Source organism: Osmia bicornis, unplaced genomic scaffold (assembly GCF_907164935.1).
Source record: "Osmia bicornis bicornis unplaced genomic scaffold, iOsmBic2.1, whole genome shotgun sequence".
NCBI lineage: Eukaryota > Metazoa > Arthropoda > Insecta > Hymenoptera > Megachilidae > Osmia > Osmia bicornis.
Window position 1 is genome coordinate 1,300,617 of NW_025791458.1, and position 27,443 is coordinate 1,328,059.

Genomic DNA, 27,443 nt, shown 5'->3' on the forward strand with positions numbered 1-27,443 from the left:
GATTCGCTGAAATGACTGTAATTTCCGTTTACCATATTTAAAAACATATTGTTCCTTGTTTGCTGTGATCAAAGAATCCATAAGATGTATTTGGTTAGTTTAACAAAACCTACGTCACAGAAATTCACACAGACGATCGGCAAAGTCTTCGTCGTGGAAGTGGCTCCTTCCACGCACCCAATCTTTTGCCAGTCGCCAGTTAGCTTCGATTTTCTGCGTATGAGTTCCATCGTGAGCTATAATTAAGGGATGTACAAAACATTTATTTAATATCACATTAACGTAACCGGCCGCCCTTCGGCGCGGCAGCCGGAAATTTTGTTGTGGCCTGACCAAACCGAGATATTTACCAACAAAGACGCTGTGATTAACCATCTTATGGATGTATCCTTTAGCAGCGAGAACCATGTAACTTTTAAATTAGACGGTATGGATCCTGCTGCGAGCTGCAACATTTTCTTTTATTAGAGGGATCAATGTTGCCGCCTCCCCATCTTGAACGACAACCATTCCGCAATCGTTGGTCGATGTGTCGACCATATCAAGCACCCAGTGGCCGAACTTGGCTACATCGATCTGAAATAATATTTAAAGTACAGTAGTAAAAGACAGGAATAATAACAAAATTAATTAAAAACCGTATAAAAATTACTTGTACAACGCCTGCATTTTGCAAGCGTGGTCCACTATCATCTGCGAACAATAGCAGTCTGTTCGTCGACAAAATATCCTCGTCTTCTCCCACGTCGGATACCTCATTTGCGGTATCCTCGTAGGAGAAGTCACGAGTGAAACAATACATTAGTCTTAAAAAAAAAACATATGCTAAAAAAACGATAAAAAATTTAATTGAAATTAATAATCATTTAAAATAAAAATTTACTTTATTGCCTTATGGCAGGCCTGTTCAAGTAGGGGAATCCACTCCTGGAACACATGTTTTTTTTCCCTTTCCACCGCTGCTCCTTCAAGTAAGATGGGACGGTTCCGACTACCGTCTCTCCGTCTTTCCTAGCGGCGGTATTGTCTCCTCGGAGAGATGGCAGTCGGCACCGTCCCACCTTACTTGAAGGAGCAACGTTGGAAGGGGACCAAAAACATGTATTCCAGGAGTAATTTTCCCTACTTGGACAGGCCTGCCTTATGCAATGGCAGACGGACTTCCTGGAAGTAGGAATCGACTGTTTCCACGTACTGTTTGCAGTTTCCGCGGCCAGCAGAACATCGGAAACGGCCAAGTCCGTGTTCCCCGCCTGCAAGAAGTTTCATGGGCCTTCGGTGTGTACTACAATTTTTCGTAGTTCTTAATAATCCTTTTTCCTTGTCCAATGAAACAGCCGATTCCTTCGAAGCGGGCAAGCTGCATAAATCATATTAAATAAAATTCGTAAATACACACAAAATATACAGAAAATTGTGTGAGGTTGGTTTTATTGATGAGTGTTAGGATGGTATGACTGACGTGAGTGAATGCTAGGAATAATGTGTATGAGTGGACTGGTAGGATGTATGCAACGGTTAAAAGTTTTGAATGTTCGTGTGCGTTGTAAGGGAATGAGTCTACTGAGATCGATGTACGTATTATTAAACGTAATATTATGAATAAATTCTTAAGCAAGAATAAGGTGTAGCTAATCATTACTGGAAAGTTTCCACAAATATGGTAGCAGAGCGTGGTTGGTAAGAGTTGAAGATAAAACATTGATAAAAAGAGTGTGTGCCACGTGTGGATAAAAAAAAAAGAGGAAAGGGGCATAATGGCAGACGGGTGGAATTTAGCGGGAATTGAACCGCATAATGACTGTAACTACTTCTTATGAAAAGAAAAAATAGAGGCAATACTAAGAGGAAAGAAATTGTGGAAAAAAGTGATTGGTGTTAAGGAACCGAAACAACCCGTCAACGGAAAAGGCAGGTACAAAGAAAGGATGAAAATGTGGAACGAGTGGGACGACGACAATCACACAGCAAGGGCGATTATAATAAATACGATGAGTAAGGTACAGTTACTGAGATATAACAATGAGAAAAATGCCGATAAATTGTGGAACTTGATTAAAAATAATATGGCAGCTGAATCAAACCAGACAAAAGCAAGATTATTGAGTGATTTGACAAATTTAAATGAGTTTATTAACAGAGTAGAAGCTCTTAGAAACCAGTGCATACAACTTGGAAAAAAAGTGGAACCATATGAGTTAAAAATGTACATATTAAGAGGATTAAAAGCTGAGTTTGATCAGAGACATAACTATAAATGATATAAGATATGCGTTGAAACAAGAAGAATCACGACAAGAAAGGAGAAAAGGTACAAGGATGTCGAATCAAGAAAGCGTTAGAAAGGCAAAGGAAAAAATGAGAGGCGAAATAAGCTGTTATAACTGTGGCAAGAAAGGCCATGTATCTAGTGAATGCTATAGTAAGAAAAAATGATTTAACTGCAATGGATTTGGGCATATTTCAACAGAGTGTAAAGATTCAAAAGGTTATAAGCCTTCAAGAGGAAGAGGTTACAGAGGCAGAGGATAATGGAATCATACAGAAAATGAAAGTGTACGTGAAAGAGGTAGAGGCGAGACTATGATGAGAATGGAAGACGAAGCTGTGATGAGTGTGTAAGATCGAATGAGTATTTATAGAATAAAGAAGAATAAGGAGGAGGATAATAATGGTTCAAATATCAAAGGTACAATGTGATTACTCGATTCGGGGTCTACTAGCCATATGACCTCAGACATGAGAATACTTAATATAATAAACGAAGAGGAAAGAGAGAGATCACTTTAGCTAACAAGGAGGGTAGATAAAATAATTTTTAACAAAAAAAAAATCCGACTTCGAAATGCACTAAAAAGTATAAAATAATTTCCATTTCATTTATATCTGTATTCCACAGCTATTCATACAATCTACTTAATCATTAAATAGGATACTAAATATATTTCAAAGTTTTCGGAGGCGGCGCAAAATTAAAAACTTTTCCTCTACTAGGAAGATCCTAGTTCAGGTGTCGGCAACCAGTGACAAATGACCCATTTGATAATTTCAAGTAAACAATATTCAATGGGAATCAATATACCCATTACGAATTAACTATACTGCAGTTCACGAGTGACCGCACTTAACTCGCGCAGCTAGTGACCTACAGAGGTCTAGGGAGATTTTTAATAGTGCGTGAGATTCCCCTTTACAGCTTGCTTCTTACTTTGCGTTCACATCATTTTTTTCCGGAAAATAATAGAATTTTCATTGCATCGTAAAACTTTACAATATCATCACCGGTTTTCAGTTATCGTACGTCATATATTTCTGCCCACCATTTATATGATCGCAAAGTATAATAAGAAGCAAGCTGGAGAGGGGAATAACACACGTCATTAAAAATCTCTCTAGACCTAGTGAGCGGCGCAAGTTAAGTATGGTCTCTTGTGAACTGCAGTATAGTGCATGTACATCAGGAGTGCTGCCAATTTCTCATACAATCGTTACAATTACAAATGTTTTCAGCCAGACCTATAATTTTTCTCTTACGACTTATTAATTACCAAGTTTGCCATACCGCAATCAAATCGTTATTGGCAGCATCGTTTGTTCGGGTATTTTTAATTTTGCGCCGCCTCCGAAAACTTTGAAATGTATTTGGTATCCTATTTAACGATTAAGTAGATATTATTAATAGCTATGGAATACAGATGTAAATGAAATAGAAATTATTTTATACTTTTTAGTGCATTTCGAAGTCGGATTCTTTTTTTTGTTAAAAATTATTTTATTTCACACTTTTTAGTGGAACGAGCAGTATTTGAAGGATAGCGTATTAGCAACCAATTGGTAAAGAAACTGACGAAGTTTACTTGCAGGGACAACTTTTAAAAATCGCGGTCGGTATATTCCTTGGAGGGTAACCCTAAAGAATAGGCTTTTTATTATAATAACAATAGTTATTAACAATAAGAAGTTACATAAATTTTGGGAAATGGAATCATCGTGGAATGATCTACGAAATGTGAAAACTTTTATCACAATCGGTGCATTCCTTGAACCAGAATGTATTTTGCAATAATGAATATCGTTAGGAATAAAAAAATCCAAAATATTTTTTTTACGGCACCAATGGGGAATTGTACTGTACAAGATGCAAAAGGTTTCATTCCGATTGGTCCATCCGTCTCAGAATAATCGGTGAACATACACCGCACGTACATGAAATAGTACGTTTTTTTGCAATAAAAACCGTTCGGAATAAAAAAATGCGAAATATTTTTATAACGGGACCAATCGGGAGACATACTTTAGAAGATGCAAACGGTTTCGTTCCAATTGGTCCATCCGTCTCGGAATAATCGGCGAACAAAGGCAGAAAAAATAATAATAGTTTTTCACGAATATCTCGAAAACTAAAGGTTTCCGTTAATTATGCATAATGAAAGAGATGTTCAGAATCATGCCCCCAACAATATATTAAAGGATCATTGAAGTCATTCTTTGTTGAGATTAGAAACTTCCCGTTTTTTTGCAATAAAAACCGTTCGAAATAAAAAAATGCGAAATGTTTTTATAACGGGACCAATCGGAAGACATATCCTACAAGACGCAGAAGATTTCATTCCGATTGGTCCATTCATCTCGGAGTAATCGGTGAACAAAGCCAGGAAAAAAAAAAATATACTGATCGAATTGAGTATCCTCCTCCTTTTCGAAGTCGGATAAAAATGATTATGATATTCGTAAATGGCATGCAAAACTGCGTCGAAATGATATATGGATGTACAGTTTTGCGACTTCCGCTATAAGGAACTGGATCCCAAAATTACCATTGGAAAACTCTACCATGTCTGAGGTCAACTATTTTAGTAATTACACTGTAAGTATCGATAACTGCATTGTTAGCTGCGTACAGTTTGTGATATGTTGGATGAATAGTTCTGCATTCTGTTTTAGGTAAGATACATCAGCACCTGTGTCCACTAGATATCATGTTCCAGAAGTGCGAACTATGATGAAAAGACGGCTTTTTATTACGGACCATTGCTTACCGTCTCTACAGGCGATGATCGTCGGAGTTTTCCAATCGTTGAATGAAATTACATGGTTGTTGACAATTACGATCCGCTTTACGAAATCTCTTAATTGAAAAGTATGAAAAGAATTTAACGTATTCGTATGAGTCCTTAACGCGGAAAACGAGAATTGCAATCTCCCGGCACTCTGCCTTTTACAAGGTCTTTACCGGGCAGCTAATCGCTACAATTTTTCACGCGAAAACTATTGCTCGACGCGAACACGGGCTCCCCGCCACGTACCTCACGATTTTTCGACGGAGTGATTTACCTCAGTCGAGCGATCGACGTCTCAGGGTTCGACCCGCGATCGGTACCCCAAAATGGGAACATCATTTGGCAAATCAGGGTACGTGTCGGAGGGGAAATCCCGTGCGTATTGGGTTAGCTAGCCGTGCGTCTTCGTTTCTCATCCCTTCTTGACCTTTAATGCTGCCTTTCTCTAACATTGTCTATTTTAACGCTACATGAATTTCGTGCGTCGCAATTCTAATACTTCTGGAATGTTCGAAATATATTACGACTTGGTTTTATTTAAATTCATTAGTCGAAGGGCTTCTATAAATAATGTTTCCAGTATCAAAGAAGGTTTAATCATGATAGATGTTTAATTTGTTGTATTGAATGATTATTAATTAAGTGACTATTAATTATTCCGTTCTTTATTCGCGTTTCGGCGGTTTACGTGATAAAAGACAATCGATGTTTTATCGTTATCGTTAAATCGCGGATATATGCGCATGTGTTTGGTGCATCTATTTAATACTAGACCCGCGTATATTAATTATTAACGATATACGTATATTCGAAACATTTTTACGTTAATGTTTACCAGATGTTCGTTGCTGATGTTTATTGCCCTGGTTGACCTTTGTCTCGAACGTTCTTAAACGTCGGTCGACGATTTCAAACTACAGTGGTTGTCACGCAAACCCTCGCATTTCATAATCATTCAAACAGTTTTATTCATTCTTCGCTGGAAGGACCGGCTCACGCATACCTTGCAGGTAGGAGAGGTATTTCGTTTGCAAGATAAAACAAAAATCGTATTTCCCTTGTTCTGCGCGGTTAAGCTGGGAAACTTCCAAGTGCGTCGCACTGCTTAACCGTACGGCGAAAGATGTTGATAATACCTCTCCTTAACCTTAGCGGTTTCGAATTTCTATGTCTTTATTGCTACGCCGTTTCGACGAGGCAATCGTCCTAAGGAAGGTTGACTTCTTATTATTTGAAAAGAACTAATTATAACCTCCTTTGTGTGCCTCGCCTGGGATTATCTCCAAGTGCTGCGCACTGACGAGGTACACAAATTCAGTATATTAAACGGTTAAACTATTCAAAACTATCAGAAAGAAAATGGAAATAGATCTTAGCCACGGTCGGACTATTGAAAATAATCCGGACGTAACACGGCGAACATTAAATGAAAGGGCTTCAACCATGCGACTCAATTCTTCAACTTTTCAGCTAATGAATCATTATTCGAATAAGAATTTGAAGAAACTGCTGTTGGATTAATTGCTGATATGCTATTTGAGTTAGTCATTTCGAAGATTTGATCTGCTTGAAGAGCTAATTTTAAAGGATCAACCATTTCGCTATTTATCGACTGTTAGTCCCAGGGGGTTGCTGGGGTGATTCTGAACAACTTTTTCCTTTACCATAAAATAATTTTTAACAAAAAATACAACTGACTTCAAAATGTGCTAAAAAGTGTAAAATAATTTATATTTTGTTTATACAACTACGTGACAATTATTAATAATCCCTCTTGCTGCATTAATAAAATGCGCTAAAAAGTATAAAATTTCATTTCAAAAGTATAATATTTCATTTATTTATACTAATACTCCACAGCTATTTATAAAACCTATTTAGTCGTAAAATAGTATACTAAATACATTTTAACCTTTTGTTTTTTTTAACGGGAAAAAACGCTTTTATGGGGACCAATCGGGAAACATACTCTACAAGATGCAAAAAATTTCGTTCCGATTGGTCCATCCGTCTCTGAGTAATCGACGAACATACATTAAAAAAAAAAATATTATACACTGATCGAAAAGAGTAACTTCCTTCTTTTTCGAAGTCGATTAGAAATGTTGGTTGAAATTTCGTTTTTGAATTATTAACGAAAACACTAGCCAATGAGAGCGCGCGCTCAATCACGAAAGCGTTAGATTTCAACCGCGCTCGGCCTTGATCGTGAACAAACACATTGGCACAGCGTGAGTATCGAGGGAATCATGCAACGAATGTTACATGGACTTAAATTAAGAACAATGTATGTAAAATTATTCGTTTCTAAGGAAAACGAATACGTGTGTGCCAATGCGTCTATTCACGACCACGATCGAGCGCAGTTGAAAGCCAGCGCTCTCTTCGTGGCTCTCATTGGCCATTGTTTTTCGTTAATAATCCAAAAACGAAGCTTCAACCTACATTTTGGTAAACGAAAAAGTTGTTCAGAATCACACCAACAACCTCCCATTTCCGGGTGTTGCGCAAGTTATGAGACACCCTGTATAAAAACTCGAATCAGATGATACAACGTTTATAGTATATCGCGGGTAAATAAAAAATAACCTCTACTAATGAAGGATGAAAATAATGGATGTATAATGACTGAGTTTGTCGGACTTTGATCGAAAATGTATGCTTTACGCGTAGAGGGCAAACGGGACACGAAAGAAACTACATACATTACTTGCACGATTGTTTAAAAGTGTATCGCGAACAAAGAAGTATTCGTTCAGAATTACACAATGTATATTCTGTATGCGAAGAGAAGAAGGTGCTTAGTTCCTACGACGATAAACGTTTAACAATTCCACGATCCACAAAATCATGCCCTGGGGGCATTATAAAATAATTATTTGTAAAAAAATGATTCAATATAATTTATTTTTTGCCCCACCAGTAAAATATTACTAATTTCCAAGTATCTTTATAAGCCTGTAGGATTCGAGTTTTTGTAAACCTTGCAATTTTATGTGATACACTCGGTGGATCTGGTTCCGAGTTCTTGCAGATCCTGCAGTTTCATAAGATGCTAGAAGTCGAGTGTCGGGTGAATTAGGGCTGGAGGGGGATTTTTTCTTGGTGCTTTATAAACGCGTTACCAATATGCTTTCATTATTTACAATGATGCCATCTAGACAAGTTCAAAGTTTGCAAGTGCTTGCCCTTAAAGCTTTTATTGACCACGAACGTGAGCAGTCGTCGATAATTACTCTCGGTATGTTAATTTTATTTATTTTTAACTAGTTGTGTTTTGTTAAAAGCCGCAGTCCTAACTTCGCTAGGCCTCGTATGGAAGCGGGATGTACCTAACGTGCGCCGGGAGCGGGTTGAGCGGCGCCGTGAACTGGCGCGTCTATGGGAGGGCGGTTCGACTGGTGTAGATATTTTTGATCTACGCTACCTGTTTGGAAAGGAAATTGATGTGAGTTGCCTGTCCGTTTTTATTTTTTAATTTACTACATTTTGCCTAATGTGTATTTATGTGAATTTTTTTGTGTGTGTTGCAGCCTGATTGCTGGTAGTTGTTTTTTTCTTTTCTTCTTTTGGAGGTTTTCTGGTTTTCAAATAAAAAAATATACAAAAGGTATCAATGTAATTTATTTTTTGCCCTACCCTTCCCCTTACTCCTTTCATTTACAAAATTATATCTAATTAAAAAAATCACATCTTATGCCTTCACGCGGCCGTTTCATCACTTTAATTTTCACCTAACAGTTTGCGTGGCATTTTCTTGTAATTGACATAGTAAAATAAACACAATATAAAACTGAAAAGTTATTTATTCATATAATTTTACAAACATTTTAAAATACAAATTATTATATTATAGAACATTGTTCGGTCCTATCTATAAATTGTGAGGAGAATTAAATCATAATCACTCAATGAAAACTGTATTTCCCTTTCGTTGTAGAAATTTCTGTGCTAAATAAACATCATGATTTTCTACTTTTTGCAGCTCGTACTCTTAAAATTCGCCGAGCAACGGTTATTTTTGCATATCTTGCAAAAGATATATTACAGGATGTTGAATTTTAATAATTGTGAAAATTTCAGTTGTTCAATTCGGTGTATAACCTTTTTTTTTACTTATTTATTGTTCAAATTGAGTTACATGTACATGTTTTGAGATCATTGAAAACTGTATTTCCCTTGGTCTGTAATATACTTATAGGATAGAAATGGTTTATTTTACACAGTTATATTGTTTTTCAGTTTTAACGTCCTATTTCAACGTTCTACATTACGCTGTGCATAGAGTAATGATTTATATCGTATTTTTTCATAACATTTCGAAATTCCGTATTACAAAATTCCTTTCTCTTATCTGTCTTCGGTTTTGTTCCATCATCCAAAACGTTTAAAAATGCATTAATAACTTTTTTCCATTTTTCGTTTTCACTGCTACGGCCCAAGCGTATTTAGATAAGACATCGATGACGGTGAGTATGTAATTGAGGGCCCGGATTCTACAATGAGATACGCGCGAATTTCGGCGCATAAGTATTGCAAAATGATTATGATATTCGTAAACAGCATGCAAAACTACGTCGAAATGATTCATGGATTTACGATTTTGTGGCTTCCGCTGAAAGGAACTGGATCCCAAAATTGCAATTGGAAAACTCTATCAAGTCCGAGGTCAACTATTTTAGTAATTACACCGTAAGTATCGATAACTGCATTGTTAGCAGCATACAGTTTGTGATATACTGGATGAAGAGTTCCTTTGCATTCTGGTTTAGGTAAGGTACATCAGCACCTGTGTCCACTAGATAACGAAAAAACGGCTTTTTGATTACACCGTCTAACAAATTTTAACTTTTTTCGTGTGTTCCGATCCCCACTAAGTAATTCTTATAGTGTTTTATACACTGATTACAAATCTGCAAACCGTTTTGCTCCTATACGTACAGTTTTTGAGAAATTTGATTTTGATAAAAAAACATATTTTTCAGATTTGAACAAATTTTCTGACGTAATTATAAAAGATATTGAAATTCTATTTATACTAAAAGATTCTGTAGGCTTTCCTGAATACAACGATACTTATCTTTAATACATTATAAATGTTTAAGTATGTTTAAACGATCATTAAACGCGGAGGGACCCTGATTTGGCACCAATTTTTTAGGATATTTTTCAATTTATCTGAAAATTTTATCTGAAAAATACCACGCGATAGAGCAAATCTGTATCTTGAAAAACCACCCGCAGAAAGTTGCAACATCGAATTTTTTATCAAGCCAAAAACCGAGATAGCTTTGCGGGAGACGAAGTACCGACAGTGGTGCTCCGCGTCCCGCCTATATTACCGCGATACAGTTGCTTTAAGCGCGCAATTATGTCAGCTTACTTCAATATGAAATTTATTATTATTATTATTATTATTATTATTTATTTCTATACTACTAGCATATTTGTTATTTATCCATAATTTTACAATATAAATGGATATTTATAAGTTAAAAAACATACCTAGAATTTTTTTCGTCCCGACTGACGTTTATGTGGTATATTTATATTCACGATTGATGTCCAACAATAGTCTGCAGGTATCGTGGCACTATCTTTTCCTAAATACCGATCCTCCATAACTGAAATGTCCTGATGAAATCTTTCACCGTGTTCGTTACTCACATCATCAAGATTGCACGGGAGAAAGTCTAAGTGGCAATTATAGAAAATGCATTTTGAGTGACATATTGCACCCTAGTTTAAAAAACGCATCTGTTAATTCTTTCACTACCTCAGTATAATTCGGTGAGCGATGTTTTCCTAGAAAATTCTGACATATATTTTCGAAAACTATCCAGGCTCTCTTTTCCGATGAAGTCATTATATTGAAAAATTCTTTATTTCCAATTAAAATTGTAATTTGTGGTCCTACAAAAATTCCTTCCTTTATTTTGGCTTCTGATAAACCAGGAAATTTCGTTCTTAAATATTCAAATGCTGGTTTATTTTGGTTTAAAACTTTAACAAATGCTTTTATCAATCCTAATTTTATGTGAAGCGGAGATAAATATATTTTATTTCAGTTTGCTAGTGGTTCAGATTTTATATTTTTCTGTCCTGGAATAAAATGTTGTCTTGTCGGCCATGTTTTGATTCTGTAATGTTCGGTTTTTGCTCTACTGTCCTACTCACATAAAAAACAGCAGTATTTTGTGTAACTACCTTGTAAACCCATCAGAATTGCAATTGCTTTTAAATCTGCGCATACATGCCGATTGTATTTATTATAATTTATTTTCTAGAGCAACAGTTTAAAAATATCATAGGTTTCCTTTAATTTGATACCATATGCAATGGGGATCGAAGGATAAATATTTCTAATATGAAGCAATAATGCTTTCAAACTTTTTTTCAACGAATTGATGAATAACCTCCATTCTTCAGGCCGATGTTAAAATTTTAATTCAGTATATAATGAATCTACGTCAGAGCATTAACACAGATCTCCACTCACTGAAAAATTTTTTTTTAATTTTTCACTTCGTTTCCGAAAATGTGATGTGGTCGTGGCTTGTTGAAGTAAATTCCATTGTTGGAACCTGAAGCCTCAAATTTCCGCCTTCTCCTTTGTTAAATTTAAATCTCTAACTAGATCATTCAATTATCCTTGAGTGATTAAGTGGATCTCTTCGTTTTTAAGAGATTCCGGAGCTTCATCATCAGATATACTTGCATTGGTATTCAAAACATCAAGTGTAGAAGTCACAGGTGGTGCGTGCATTTCACCTTCTCGAACAGGCCTTATGGCGGATGAAACATTCGGATAGTAAATTTTGCTTCTATCTTTTTTCCTGCATCCACTGATATTAGATAAACAAAAATAGCAATCTGTTGTGTGGTCAGATGGCTCTGACCAAATCATTGGTACAGTAAAAGGCATCCTTCTTTTTCGATTTTTTACAAATAAAAGTAGCGTTGTAGCACATCTTCGAGAACACACATGAAGAGTCCAATACTTGTCCTGGTCACCAAGTTTGATTCCAAAATATTGTTCGTAAGCAATCTTAATTGACGTCGTTGTATTTCGTCGCGCATTTTTTAGTACCATTTCACCAGACACATAACAAAACGAATTTGCATTATTTGTACAGTCACGCGACATTATAACTTAAAAGGATTAAATTAACTATAGCAAATTAAAAATATTTTTAAATTATAGAATATGATTAAAATATTTACACTAAAACACACACCAATTAGAAGAAACTAATTAAAATAATAGTAATTAAACAAAACAATTATGTAAAAGATAATAACACTAATTTTTGTAAAATTCTGCTGCAATGCTTCTTTTCTGTTTCAATGCTCTAACGACATTGAACGAAAACTGAAGTAACATGAGTTACATTGTTTAAACGTACAATGTCTGGTATTGGTTATTTGACATTTCATTTGTAAAAAATAAGAAGAAAAGGATACCTTTTACTGCGCCAAAATAAACCAACATTTGAATACTTAAGAACGAAATTTCCTGGTCTATCAGAAACCAAAATAAAGGAAGGAATCTTTGTAGGACCGCAAATTAGAACTTTAATTAGAAATAAAGAATATTTCAATACAATGACTTCACCGGAAAAGAGAGCCTGGATAGTTTTCGAAAATATATGTCAGAATTTTCTAGGAAAGCATCGCTCACCGAATTATACTGAGGTAGTAAAAGAACTAATAGATGCGTTTTATAAACTAGAGTGCAATATGTCATTCAAAATGCATTTTCTACATTGCCACTTAGACTTTTTTCCGTGCAATCTTGATGATGTGAGTGACGAACACGGTGAAAGATTTTATCAGAACATTTCAGTTATGGAGGATCGGTATTTAGGAAAAGATAGTGCCACGATCGTAGATATAAATACACCACATAAACGTCAGTCGAGACAAAAAAAATTCTAGGTATGTTTTTTAACTTATAATTTTCCATTTATATTGTAAAATTATGGATAAATAACAAATATGCTAGTAGTATAGCAATAAATAATAATAATAATAATAAATTTCATATTGAAGTAAGCTGACATAATTGCGCGCTTAAAGCAACTGCATCGCGGTAATATAGGCGGGACGCGGAGCACCACTGTCGGTACTTCGTCTCCCGCAAAGCTATTTCGCTTTCTGGCTTGACAAAAAATTCGATATTGCAACTTTCTCTGGGTGGTTTTTCAAGATAAAAATCTGCTCTATCGCGTGATATAATTCGATTTTACGCTGGACCTCTACTTTTTCAGATAAATTGAAAAAAATCCTAAAAAAAATTGGTGCCAAATCGGGGTCCCTCCGCGTTCAATGATCATTTAAACATACTTAAACATTTATAATGTATTAAAGATAGATATCGTTGCATTCAGGAAAGTGTACAGAATCTTTTAGTCTAAATAGAATTTCAATATCTTTTATAATTACGTCAGAAAATTTGTTCATATCTGAAAAATATGTTTTTTTTTCAAAATCAAATTTCTCATAAATGTACGTATAGGAACAACACTATAAGAATCACCTAGTTGGGATCGGAACACAAATTCACTGTTGGACAGTGTTACGGACCATTCTCTACCGTTTCTACAAGCGATGATCGTCGGAGTTTTCCTATCGTTGAATGAAATTACATGTTTACTGACATATGTGCCCATAATTATGAAAGTGGTCTAAGTCAAAATTAAAAAAAAAATGAATTTATCACTTATTTCACACGACATGATTTTAAACTAAATTTATTCAATGTAATTTTTAAAACAAGAAATATATGACTTAGATCACTTTCATAATTATGGGCACATATACGAGCTGCTTTACCAAATCTCTTATCAAAGTAACATATTTGATTACAATTCTGATTTCTGTTTGCAGAGAAACGCTTCCTTGAATTTGATCGATCTCGGCGATACTTAATAAATGGCATACCTCAAAATTTATTGCGGCGAACATTAAATGAAAGGGCTTCAACCATGCGACTCAATTCTTCGAATTTGTTCAGCTATTGAATCATTATTCGAATAAGAATTTGAAGAAGCTGGTGTTGGATTAATTCCTGTTATGCTATTTGAGTTAGTCATTTCGAGGATTTGATCTGCTTGAAGAGCTAGTTTTAAAGGATCAACCATTTCGCTAATGGCTAAGATAGAGCCATTATTTATCGACTGTTAGTACCTCGTCGGTATCGGTGCTGAACTGTATTGAATGATTATCATGAGATACGAGAAAATAACTCCTGCAACTCCCGGAAATGGGGGATTGCTGGGGTGATTCTGAACAACTTTTTCCTTTACCATAAAATAATTTTTAACAAAAAATACAACTGACTTCAGAATGTGCTAAAACGTGTAAAATAATTTATATTTCGTTTATACAACTACGTGACAATTATTAATAAACCCTCTTGCTGCATTAACAAAATACGCTAAAAAGTATAAAATTCCATTTCAAAAGTTTTCCAATACTCCACAGCTATTTATAAAACCTATTTAGTCGTAAAATAGTATACTAAATACATTTTAACCTTTTGTTTTTTTTAACGGGAAAAAATGCTTTTTATGGGGACCAATCGGGAAACATACTCTACAAGATGCAAAAAATTTCGTTCCGATTGGTCCATCCGTCTCGGAGTAATCGACGAACATACATTAAAAAAAATAATATTTTATTACTGATCGAATTGAGTAACTTCCTTCTTTTTCGAAGTCGATTAGAAATGTTGGTTGAAATTTCGTTTTTGAATTATTAACGAAAAACACTAGCCAATGAGAGCGCGCGCTCAATCACGAAAGCGTTGGCTCTCAACCGCACTCGGTCTTGGTCGAGAACAAACACATTGGCACAGCGTGAGTATCGAGGGAATCGTGCAATGAATGTTACACAATCTTAAATTAAGAACAATATGGAATTATTCGTTATTCATGTATAACGAATACGTTTGTGCCAATACGTTTGTTCACGACCACGATCGAGCGCGGTTAAAAGCCAACGCTCTACGCGCCCTCTCATTGGCCATTGCTTTTCGTTAATAATCCAAAAACGAAGCTTCAACCTACATTTTGGTAAACGAAAAAGTTGTTCAGAGTCACACCAACAACCCCCCATTTCCGGATGTTACTCAAGTTATGAGACACCCTGAATACAAACTCGAATGTGATGATATATACGGTGTGAACAACGTTTACAGTATATCGCGGGTAAATAAAAAATAACCTCTACTAATGTAGGATGGAAATAATGGATGTGTAATGACTGAGTTTGTCGGACTTCGATCTAAAATGTATGCTTCACGCGTAGAGGGTAAACGGGACAAAAGTGAAGGGTGTCAAAAATAACGTAGTTAGGACAACTATTTGCTTCGATGATTATATACGTTGCTTGCATGATCGTTTAGAAGTGCATCGCGAACAAGGATGTATTCGTTCAAAATTACACAATGTATATTCCATATGCGAAGGAAAGAAGGTGCTTAGTTCCTACGACTAACAATCCACAAAAACATTGCCCTGGGGGCATTATAAAATAATTATTTGTAAAAGAATTATTCAATATAATTTATTCTTTGCCCCACGAGTAAAATATTACTAACTTCCAAGTATCTTTATAAGCCTTCTTGTAAACCTTGCAATTTCATGTGATAGGACTTCAGTGGATCTGGTTCCGAGTTCTTGCAGATCCTGCAGTTTTATGAGATGTTGAAAGTCGAGTGCCGGATGTATTAGGGCTGGAGGGGGATGTTTTCTTGATGCTATATAAACGCGTTACCGATATACTTTCGTTATTTACAATGGATCTATCGAGACAACTTAAAAATTCGCGAGTCCTTAAGGCCCTTAAGGTTTTTATTGACAAAGAACGTGAGCAGTCTTCAATAATTAATCTTGGTGTGTTAATTTTATTTATTTCTAACTAGTTGTGTTTTGTTAAAAGCCGCAGTCCTAACTTCGCTAGGCCTCATGCGGAAGCAGGATATACCTAACGTGCGCCGAGAGCGGGTGGAGCGGCGCCGAGAACTGGTGCGTCTATGGGATGACGGCTCGACTGATGTAGATATTTTTGATCTACGCTACTTGTTTGCAGAGGAAATTGATGTGAGTTGCCTGTACGTTTTTGTTTTTTTAATTTACTACATTTTGCCTAATGTGTATTAATGTGAATTTTATTTTGTGTGTTGCAGCCTGATTGCTAGTAGCTGTTTTTTTCTTTTCTTTTTGGGGATTTTTTTTGGTATCTTATTAAATAATTTTCATCTAACAGTTTGCGTGACATTCTTTTGTAATTAGCGTAGTAAAATAAACACAATATAAAACTGAAAAATTATTTATTCATATAATCTTTATAATTTTACAAACATTTTAAAATACAAATTGTATTATAAAACATTGTTCGCTCCTATTCATGAATTGTGAGAAGAATCAAAGCGCAAGAAGAATCACTCTGCCATGATATTTACTACTTCGTACTGGCAGAAACATGTATACCGTTGTAGTTTCTAAGCTCCGTAGCAATTTGTTCGGCACTTATACGCAGATTTTGTTTAACTATCCGAATAATTATTCTTCGATCGTAGTCGTTTATTTTCCACGGACGTCCAGACCTTTTACTGTTTTAAACCGTTTTTCGTGATCCGACTCTGTCAATAATACTTTGAATAGGAGATCTTAGTCTATTCGCTATGCGAGCAATTTCACTAAGCGATTTGTACTGATTATGTAACCAGATAATAATTTTCTGTTGTTTCGGAGCCTTTACGACCCATGTTGAACAATAATTGAAATTTCTGTCTTAATTCTACAAGGGCTCTATACAAACTGACAAGTTTTATTGTTATTCGTTATATTCTGAAAGTCACATAGTGTTTACATTTCAACCAAACGGAAGAAACAAAAGATGTACGAATTTATTTGTTTTTGTTTATATTCTGATCACCGTTAAAGGGAATAAAATTTTATTTACACAAAATCTATTCTATAAACATTTAAGAATGTTTATTATTCATTTTCTCCCGATAAAATTCATAACTAACATGAATATACAAAGTTTTATTTCAAACTTGTCGCTGTACGAATACTTTCCATACCGACTGTATTCGCCGCGGCGATAACGACGTGCGTTAGCGAAACGCAGAAGGATCCGATGTTCCATAATGTAATACTTTCTTATTGTTTATTATAACCATTATTTAGGGAAACTTCCGAAAGGCCCTTCCACCCTAGATGCATGAGAGTCTATATGTATACAGTGGTACCTCGGTATACGTCTGCTTTTGAATACGTCCAATTCGGAATACATCCTGTTTGGACGTGACAAATTTTGCTCAGTATACGACATAAATTTTTTGTGTGAATTTTGCGTCATTTTAAAATAATTATCTCAGAGGAACAATTAAATTAATAATCAATTATATTCGGAGTTGATGTATTGTTAACTGACTGATCATACAAGAAGGATATTATATAACAAACTATAACCGCAAAATAGGAGGCAATAAAATTTATTCCATTTGGTTTGTTAATTTAGAATCTATCATTAGATTATATTTATATTTTACAAATTAATTATGTTAAATAAACTAGTAAATATTTTTTGTAAACTTCTAGGAAATCGTTTAAATGCTGTTCATGATATAAACAGTGTTTAAATTATTTTACAACCCCATTAATGTAGATATAATATCAATAAGAGTTTTTTTTTGCATGAGAACGGATTAATCATTTTTACATGACTTTTTATGGTATAGGTTGATTTGGTATACGTCCTATTCGGTGTAACTCCAAACATCAGGAACGGACCGAGGTACCACTGTATTTCATATATTTCAAGAACGGTTTATTTGCCGGACTTGAAAGTGGTCTCAATCGATTTCTCGTCCTTCAATTACTATAAATCCGAAGTTTGGCTGCCCTAGGGTGGAGGGGCCTTTCAGAAGTACACCCCTTTATTTATGTACTTTTCCACTAAATTTTATGAATATGGTATTTTCTAGAATTTTAACGGTTTCGTGACAATCAAAATATTTTTAAATGATGTTTTTATTCATGATATTGTACAAGAATAATTAGCAAATAATAAATAGCACAAGAATAAACTAGAAAGCGAATAGTTTATTTATTTACTATACATCATATTATACATATATACACATAAATATTTACAAATATATTGAATCATATTATACATTTAAAAATTCTTCGGATGAAACGGTAGGAGCTCGAAATATTTAGCTTGTTACGTTATATTTCCCCAAGAGCACAAGAAATGTGTAGGTACTAAATATTTCGAACTCCTAATGCATGAAAACGAAATTCATGATATTAGAATAATATTATATAGAATTAATTTTAAACGTATATGTAAATATTTATGTGTATATAAGTGCAGTTTAGTAAATAAATAAACTATTTGCTAACTTATTTGCTATTTATTCTTGTATCATGTATAAAAACACTTTTTAAACTTTTTTATTTCATGTACAAAAGAACCAAATTTAGTTATATATGTAGTCCAAATTTTTTTCGTCCATATAGTCCAAATTATGTCATATTTGGTCTCATTTTAATCAGAAAAATTGTACCAATATGTTAAAATAATTTGCATGCAGAAAAATCTAAAAATAAAAAAGTGAAACTGTTGTTAATTTCTTGTCGCCGGAGATCAAAGCAGTCGCCTTGGCTCCAGAAATAGTATCTGCTCTACCCGTATTGCTTCCTTTTCGCTTCCCAGCTTCCGAACAACGTGAGAGGCATCTGCATTCAATAACCTTGAAGATAAAGAAGAATCGATAAATATCGATAATTATCATTGCTATGATCGACGCTCTTATCGTTTATCGACGCTCCAACATAAACGTACCCTTAGCCGTCATTTTAAACAACTTTTCTCTATCCTGTCTTCGGCAAAGGGCAAAATCACACCAACAGTCATTCCGTTTGCTCCCTATCTCCTATATCTTCCATAATCAGTCATCCACATACTCATCCTGCTTTGCTTTCTACAATTAGTCACCTATAACCTTTGTCCTTTCCTTTCTTTGACCCTTCCACGCCGCCCTTTCCTTAAAGTATAAATACACGTAGAACTTAGTCCAAAAGCGTCATTTTTGCCTTTTTCGGGTAACACGTTAACCACCGTCTGAACTAATAAATAGTTTGCATAAAAGTATCCTTGTTGTACCGTGATTTCTACAATCCCGCCGTCTATCCTTAATTTCTGAGATATTTATAAAAAATTGTTGGCAATGCAGTAAATGTTGCCTACAAGTGTGTGTTCGTAACAGCGTCTATATCAGTAAGGTACTTACATATCACCGCTTATCGCCTCTTTCTGTGAACTTAACGCGATAATCGAGAACTAACAAGCATTACGGGTGAACTTAAAAATCAAACTTAACTAATTTCATTGATATTTCATATTACTTACTAACGTACAGCGTTAATTTAATATATTTCCGAAAGGCATTTAAAATTGGACCAAATTACGTGAGTGTACGATCGAAACTCTTCAACACGAACAGTTCCAATACTATTCTTTGTGATTACTACTTTGGGAAATTACGTATAAGATCTTACTTCGTCCGAGGTTCGAACAAGAGTGCCCGTCCTCTCAAAGTCAGTTCTCTTCGACCCGTTTCCCCCCTTTGATTTTAGATCTTTAGAGCGCTAACGAATTGAGAGCGATAAGGGCGAAGTTCTAGGAACGGACCGTGACTATCGAACGTTTCGAAAGGATGTTTGGGATTTGTCGACGCTGGTGTGGCAAATAATTATTCGGCATTAATAAATGGTAAAATAATAATTTATTCATGGATGCAAGGGAAAAAGCCCGAAGGCGTAAAAAACCCTTGAAGATGTTTGAGTAAAATAAGGGAAAAAGCCCGAAGGCGTAAAAAAACCCTTGAAGATTGAGTTGTGTGTGTGAATGTGTCGCGTGTAATATGATTGTTATGTGTGAATGATATGAACGTTCGACGTTCGTGTTTGCCGGCGGGACCTCAGGTTTGTGTTCAGGGACCAGTAAGGTCCCGGGCAATGTGTTTCAATTGTTGCCGCCGCGAGGTCTCGGGTTTACGAACCGGGTAAGGCCTCGGGCAGATGATTCGATTGTTGCCGACGGGACCCTGGGTTTGTAATCAGTGGACCCGGTAGGGCCCCGGGCGTTACGTGAGTTCTCTGTTGGCGCAACGAGGTCTCGGGTTTACGAACCGGGTAAGGCCTCGTGCACATTGTGTTTTTTAGTAAAAAACTGTATAATTGAATAAAAACACTCGATAGTAATAGAAACCGGTCGCGGCAAGACGCTATTGAATTCTGAACTGCGCATTTAAAAAAAAAAGAAAAAAGAAGAAACAAAACTGTTCGAACGTTCGCGACCGTTGTCCGTTGGTGACTGTTTTATGGCGGCAGGACGACGCCCCTTATTCTCAAGTGCTTCGACGCTATCTATTTCTTCGAACGAAATTTCGATCAACCCATATCGGGCACGTTTTCTAAATATTTAATAATTGACGCGCCAACAGTGAGGTTTCTCGAGAAACTATACAAATTAATTTACTAACGATAAGATACGTGCGTCTATCGTTTTAAAAAATTAAAATTTGTCGAAATCGGGAAAGAACTAGTAAAAGGCAATTTTTTAACTTTTTTGTCTGAGCCTGTAATGAAAATTTAAAATATGACATTTGTAAATTTAAGAATGTTATGTGTATGCTGAAAATTTCATCGAGATCGGTCAATGCACTTAGAAGTTACAAGTAATTAAAATTTCCGAAAATCACGACTTTTCATCTAACAACGTGACTAGTTATGTTCTTGATCGATCTTGATGAAATTTTCAGCATACACATAACTTATTTGAACCTACGAACGACATATTTTAAATTTTCATTATGGGCTCATATAAAAAAGATGAAAAATTACCCTTCAGTATGTTCTTTTACGATTTCAACAAATTATAATCTTTTAAAACGATAGAAGCACATATCTTACGTTAGTAAATTAATTTGTATATCTTCTCAAAAAAGTCCAATTTTAAATGAGGTATTCTGTTTTAAACGGTGTCCAAACACTTTTTACTCTCACGGTATATAAAAATTATTTTGTTTTCATTATCACCCTGCTTCCCAAAATCAACAACGATACATTAAAGTCTGTCTACTCAGACGTAAAAGCACATACGTGTTTACGAGTAAATGTTCGTCATTTTGAAAATTTAATCAAATGAATTTTAAGTCTGCCTTAATTCCTCTTTGACACTTGTATGTATTCGCTTCTTAAGAATTCCCTTTACTATATACATATGTAATTCGAAGACGTCGGTTTACTTTGGCTCCATAATAGCCACTTTAGACCAATTTTTTTTATACCGCATAATCAGATACTTCGTACCATTTAATTAAAAAAAAAAAGGTAAATCGATATCTGCTATAGTTTCCGAGATAATAGTTTGTAACACTTTATCTGACTCACCAGACATACATCATTTAAAATTTTTTGAAAATTCGAATAACCAGTATATGTATAAAGGTAACAGCAAAATTATAATACAAATTAATTAATAGATATTTAATAAGTAATGATATTTGTATTCAAGAGATGGTATCTATTTAACTCTTTGACTGTTGAGTACTCTAGGCCATGGGCGTAGTCAGGGGGTGGCAGGGACATGCGCTTGCCCCCCCCCTGCTCTAGAAGAAGAAAAATAGCATTTGCCCTACCGTAGAGGAAAATATTTGGATTTTGCTTCCCTCTCAAAAGAAACACATTAAATTACTTAATCTCGAATAAGAATCTAGTTTAATTCAATTTTGCGTTGTGATCAGCATAGAATGATTTGATCTGTATACGCCTGATTGTTGTGAGCGATGCTATCGATTATGTGATTATCTTTCAAATTTGGCGTGGAATGGCCCGTACATAAATGTGATGGCATTAAAATAAATTTTGATGACTGATAACCTGACTACGAAATAAGTACGAAATAAGAATCAAGTCAATACCTAACACTTATCACTTTTATTTGCATTTTATTTCATTTCTTGGTTTATTTTTTTCATTTTTCTTTTCTTTGTAGTGAGAGAAAGGATGTTTGAATGAGAATGAGATGCGCGCCGAATGAGTGAGAGCGAATGAGATCGAACGACAGGTGTAGGGTATGAATGATTGATTGAATGATGTGCGAAAGAGAAGCGGTAATAGTGTGAGCAAGATAGAGGTGTATATGTACTTCTACAGAGAGTGCGAGAAATAGAAGTGTGTGGTCCGAGAGTACGAAAGCGAATACGGAGAATTGTGTTAATAAAGACGTGGTTGTCTAATACAAAAGCTTGTTAGCTTTCCTTTTACCGCCCTAAGCACAATTTACATATTGCGACATCTTTTTCAGTGTTTTATCACATCATTATAATCTGATAACGTATGGTATGTTGATAATTTTTATTTGATTATGATTAGGATATACAAGAAACAAACTATGGATGCATATCTGCGTCCATAATCGGCACCGATAGCTTTCAATTAACGCATGCATGTCCATACCAGTCAAAGAGTTAACACGGTTCATTTAGCTTGAATAAATCTATTCTTATCAAAGAGAAGACGATATTTGATCCTCCGAGAGGAGATATGGACTTGCAACGCCAGATCAGAGCTGCATAAGCAAACGTTTCCTAGAATGAAAACAGATTACAGTGTGTGAACCTGAACGTTGTATCCTGATGATTTAATTTATGAGTTCTTATCTTGACCGAGTTGCAATTATTATCCTGGGTTCGAACGCGTTAACTATATTATTGTTTAACGCCGAAATTATCAAAGTGTTCATTACCTGCAATGAATTAGATCATCGAAAACTTCGAAAAAGGTGGTGGTTACACAATTCGATCAGTATATTTTTTTATGTATGTACACCGATTACTCCGAGACGGATGGACCAATCGGAACGAAACATTTTGCATCTTATAGAGCATGTTTCCCGGTTGGTCCTGTTAAAAAAACATTTTGCATTTTTTCATTCCTAACGACTTTTATTGCAAAAAACGTACTGCTTCATTTATATTTTTCGGCGTTTACTCTGCAAGGAATGTACCGACCGCGATGAAACCTTTCACATTTAGTAGGAGATGTATCCGCGATGATCCCACCTGCAAGAATGTATGGAATTTGATATTGTTAATAACTATTGCTATAGCAAAACACCAGTTCCTTGGTGTTACTCTGCAAGGAATGTACCGTTCGCTATGATACCTTTCATATTTAGTATGAGATATATTCGCGATGATCCCACATGCAAAAATTTATGGAATTTGTTGTTTATTAACTATCTGAATTCGGTCACGAAATTTTGTTCGATTTATGGTTATTAGCTGAGCAATAAAAACGCAAAATCACCTTATGGTATCCTACAAATACTGTACGTTCCACTAAAAAGTGTGAAATAAAATAATTTTTAACAAAAAGTACAACCGACTTCAAAATGCGCTAAAAAGTATAAAATAATTTCTATTTCAATTATACCAATGCTCCACAGCTAATAATAAAACCCATTTAATCGTTAAATAGTATACTAAATACATTTCAACCTTTTCGGAGACGGCGCAAAATTAAAAGTACCCGTATAAACGATGCTGCCAATAACAATTTGATTGCGGTATGGCGAACTTGGTAATTAATATGTAAGAAAAAATACGGAACTTTATAGATATGGCGGAAAATATTTGTAATTGTAATGATTGTATCAGAAGTTGGCAGCACTTCTGATTACACTACCGCTCATAAATGTTTAGGCACTCCTCTTTTCATGTATTATTGATACAGAATTATGTTTACTAAAAAACATTACAATACAATGAAATACTTATCTAAAACGCAGTTCAATTATATAGACACTCATTATACCCATATACAGAGTGATTCTCTCGGGACGCAACACAATAGCCGCCCCGCACAATGGAACCCTGCTGTGTTTGCGGGTAAAAAGACCCAGGGGCCATATCGCCGGACCCGAAACTGCTTTGTGTGTGTTTATGGCTGAGACGAAGACAAGAAACGGAACAGCAGTGATTCCATTATGCGGCACGGCTTTTGTGTTGCGTCCCGAGAGAATCACTCTGTAGTATTAGTTTTACTACCCTCTACGTCAGCTTGGCCGGGTTGTCATAAACTGTTTATTACGGTAGAGTTACAATAGTAATCTGTAGAAATTCCTGGGAATATTTTTCAGTCGGGTAGATTGTAGGTAATAATGTTTAAACTGACTTGTGAAAAGATTGTAGTAAAATGTGTAAGCTATGGTCAGTTGTAGATTGATATTCACATTGTTAACATCTTATGATTTCATCTTAACATTTTATGACTGTTCAGAAATTACTGAAGTTCAAATTCTTGACTGATAATAATGACGAAATCGTCGTGTATTGTAACGCTTAACTATAATTTTATAATTAATATTATTATTTGTTGCTATACTACTAGTATATTTGTCATTTATCAATAATTTTACAATATAAATGGAAAAAGCAGGATCGCAAACTGCGACTGTGAAAATATTTTAATTTAGCTCGACGAACACAAGATCTTCGTGTTAAGAATAAATTTTGTTATACAGGGTAAGTCATCAGAAGCGAACCACCTAAATAATTCTCTTAATTTTTTAGATAGAGAAGAATGTTTGAAACAAAAATTGTTTTGTTCAGAGCGGACTATTATGCGATGAAAACAATTTTTCATTCGGTAGACATATTTACAAGTTTTGAAGGTCACCTACATTTTTTAAAATGAAACCATGTATTTCTGAACACCTACGATTGTAGCCCTTCTCAAGCCGAATTCAAATTATTACGGTCACTTAGGGTTGCTCAAGGTTACGATTGTAACAATGCCTTCATAATGAAAATTCGTTGTGAATGTTCCTGGAAAAATATTTTTTCAGCTTTAGTGATGAAAGAAATCTTACAAATTTCTCGTAGTATAAACAGTAATGAGTACCTAATAAATAAATACCACAACAAATGTTCAAAATGCTGACCAGCCACGGAAATACAATCTCTGAAACATTTACCCACTGATTGTGTTACGCATTCAAGCGTTTCTTGCGTTACTGCAGCACGAGCACTCTGTATGCGTTCCTGCATGTTTTCTTTGGTAGTAGGTACTTCACGATAGATTTCTTCTTTTATTGTTCCCTATAAAAAAAAATCTAAGGGTGTAAGGTCCGGTGATCTTGGTGACCATTTGTATTGACCCGATCGTCCAATCCACCGATTCCGAAATTTTCTCTTTAAAATGTCTGTCACTGTCCGTGCAGAATGTGCCGGGCATCCATCACGTTGATACCATAAATTTTGCAGCACATTTAGCGAAACGTTTGTTAATAAATGAGGTAGTTCTTCCGTCAAAAATCTATTTGGTCTAACGTCCCATCAATGAAATATGGACCAATAATTTGATTATCCACGATGCCAGACCAGACACTAATTGACCAAGGTCTTCGTCTTTCAATTTCTCTTAAGGGGGGAACCTCATGTAAATGGTCTATTTTTCAAGAATTTTTTTTGGAAAATGTAATGCGCAGATTGATTTAAAATTTGAAGTGTCATTTATTAACGTTATAATGTAAACAGAAATATTTTTTATAAATTTTAATTCTTAATAACGATGGTGCAATGACGGCTTGAAAATGGCATCCTGTAAATTCGCCGTGCAGCGTACAATGCACAAAAATGATCTGGAACAAAAAAATCAAAATGGAATAGCTACTTTATGCAAAAACGCTCAGCATGACATTTTTCTTTTATTAAAATTTTCAAAATTGCGGAAATGGCAAAGTTTTGAAAAAAAAACCGGAGTTTCGGTTATGAAAAATTGTTAATAACAGTATTTTAAATAAAAAATAAAGAAATCGGAGCTCGTCATGCTAAGGCCAATTGTTTATAGAATATATATGCCAAGTTTCATAAAGATCGAGTAATTAGTTTTTGAGCTACGTTGCACGGCATGCGAAGTTTTGCGTTTCGAGAAAAATGCGTTTAAAACTTGAGTAACAGAAAATTCGCCCAATACAACCGTTCACTTGTTTTTGAAAATAACATACAAGAACATCTCTGATCACTTTCTAACTTTTTTTATCGCATTCCCGAGGAAATTTCCTATCGATTTAAGCGAAAAAAAAAATGCGAAAAAATTTCATTTTACATGAGGTTCCTCCCTTAAGAGAGTTATTGAGGTGGATCGCTTCTGCTGACTCACCCTGTATATGTGACATTACATGAATTTTTTTTAATAATCTGTAATTCTTTTACACAAAATGAAGTTTATCTATATCAGACAAATATTTCAAAGATATGTAAAATAGGTCACAAATAACAAATATACTAGTAATCTAGCAACAAATAATATAATAATAATAATAAAGTTCATATTGAAGTAAGCTGAAAATCGCGGTAATATGTATAACCGAGACACGGAGCACCACTGTCGGTACTTCGTCTCCCGCGAAACTATTTTGCTTTTTTGCTGGATAAAAAACTTTCTCTGAGTGTTTTTTCAAGATAAAAGTCTGCTCTATCGCGTAGTATGATTCGAATTTACGCTGGACATCTACTTTTTCAGATAAATTGAGAAATATCCTAAAAAATTGGTGCCAAATCGGGGTCCCTCCGCTTTCAATGACGTTTAAATATACTTAAACACATATAATGTATTAAAAATAGGTAGCGTTGTATTTAGAAAAAGTCTAACGAATCTTTTAGTGTAAATAGAATTTCAATATCTTTTATAATTACATCAGAAAATTTGTTTAAATCTGAAAGATATGTTACTTTTTTCAAAATCAAATTTCTCAAAAATTGTACGTATAGGAGCAAAACGGTTTACAGATTCGTAATCAGCGTACAAAAGACTATAAGAATCACCAATTGGGGATCGGAACGTCAAGAAGAAGTTAAAATTTGTTGAACAATGTAATCGGAAAAACTGGCAGAAGAAAAATTTTGACATTGGAGACAAACCCTGCAATAGCGAAGCAATTCTGAAATGGAGAAAAATATCAATTTTAGCTAACAAATACAACATGAACGAATCCAACATAAGGAGGATTAAATTAAATGCAGAAAAAGTTAAAAGTAAAGTTGTTTGTTCCACGCCATTATTATGTTAAATATTATTTGTTGAATAAAGACTTTGTTCTTTAATTTTTTTGCAATTTTTCTGATATCTGGAATCTAACCCTATAATTTTATGAAAAGTAGAGTTCACACTGCGCGGTTTCGGTTAGCGCGCTGTTTTTATAGAATGTATCTACAGTGCAGATGTTACTCTATAAGGTATTGAAAATTATATAAAGAACAGCATATGTGAACGCGACACTGTGCTTCAT

The 27,443-nt window shown here is 34.9% G+C and overlaps 2 protein-coding genes across 4 annotated transcripts; both read left to right on the forward strand.

Moving 5' to 3' along the window:
- The first annotated feature begins 1,060 nt into the window (after positions 1-1,060).
- On the forward strand, positions 1,061-8,632 carry LOC114881224. 2 transcript variants are annotated; one of them, XM_029197931.2, is made up of 3 exons: positions 1,061-1,278; positions 8,348-8,508; positions 8,594-8,632. In XM_029197931.2, exons 1-3 carry the CDS (start codon positions 1,149-1,151, stop codon positions 8,606-8,608), a joined length of 306 nt encoding a protein of 101 aa, XP_029053764.1. In that variant the 5' UTR covers positions 1,061-1,148; the 3' UTR covers positions 8,609-8,632. The 2 variants fall into 2 exon arrangements, with proteins under 2 accessions (XP_029053764.1, XP_029053766.1); XM_029197933.2 differs by lacking the exon at positions 1,061-1,278 and adding an exon at positions 7,695-8,274.
- Positions 8,633-15,853: 7,221 nt separating this feature from the next.
- Positions 15,854-16,391, forward strand: LOC123989185. 2 transcript variants are annotated; one of them, XM_046289870.1, is made up of 3 exons: positions 15,854-15,931; positions 16,005-16,176; positions 16,252-16,391. In XM_046289870.1, exons 1-3 carry the CDS (start codon positions 15,862-15,864, stop codon positions 16,355-16,357), a joined length of 348 nt encoding a protein of 115 aa, XP_046145826.1. In that variant the 5' UTR covers positions 15,854-15,861; the 3' UTR covers positions 16,358-16,391. The 2 variants fall into 2 exon arrangements, with proteins under 2 accessions (XP_046145826.1, XP_046145827.1); XM_046289871.1 differs by having other exon boundaries at positions 16,005-16,165.
- Positions 16,392-27,443: the final 11,052 nt, after the last annotated feature.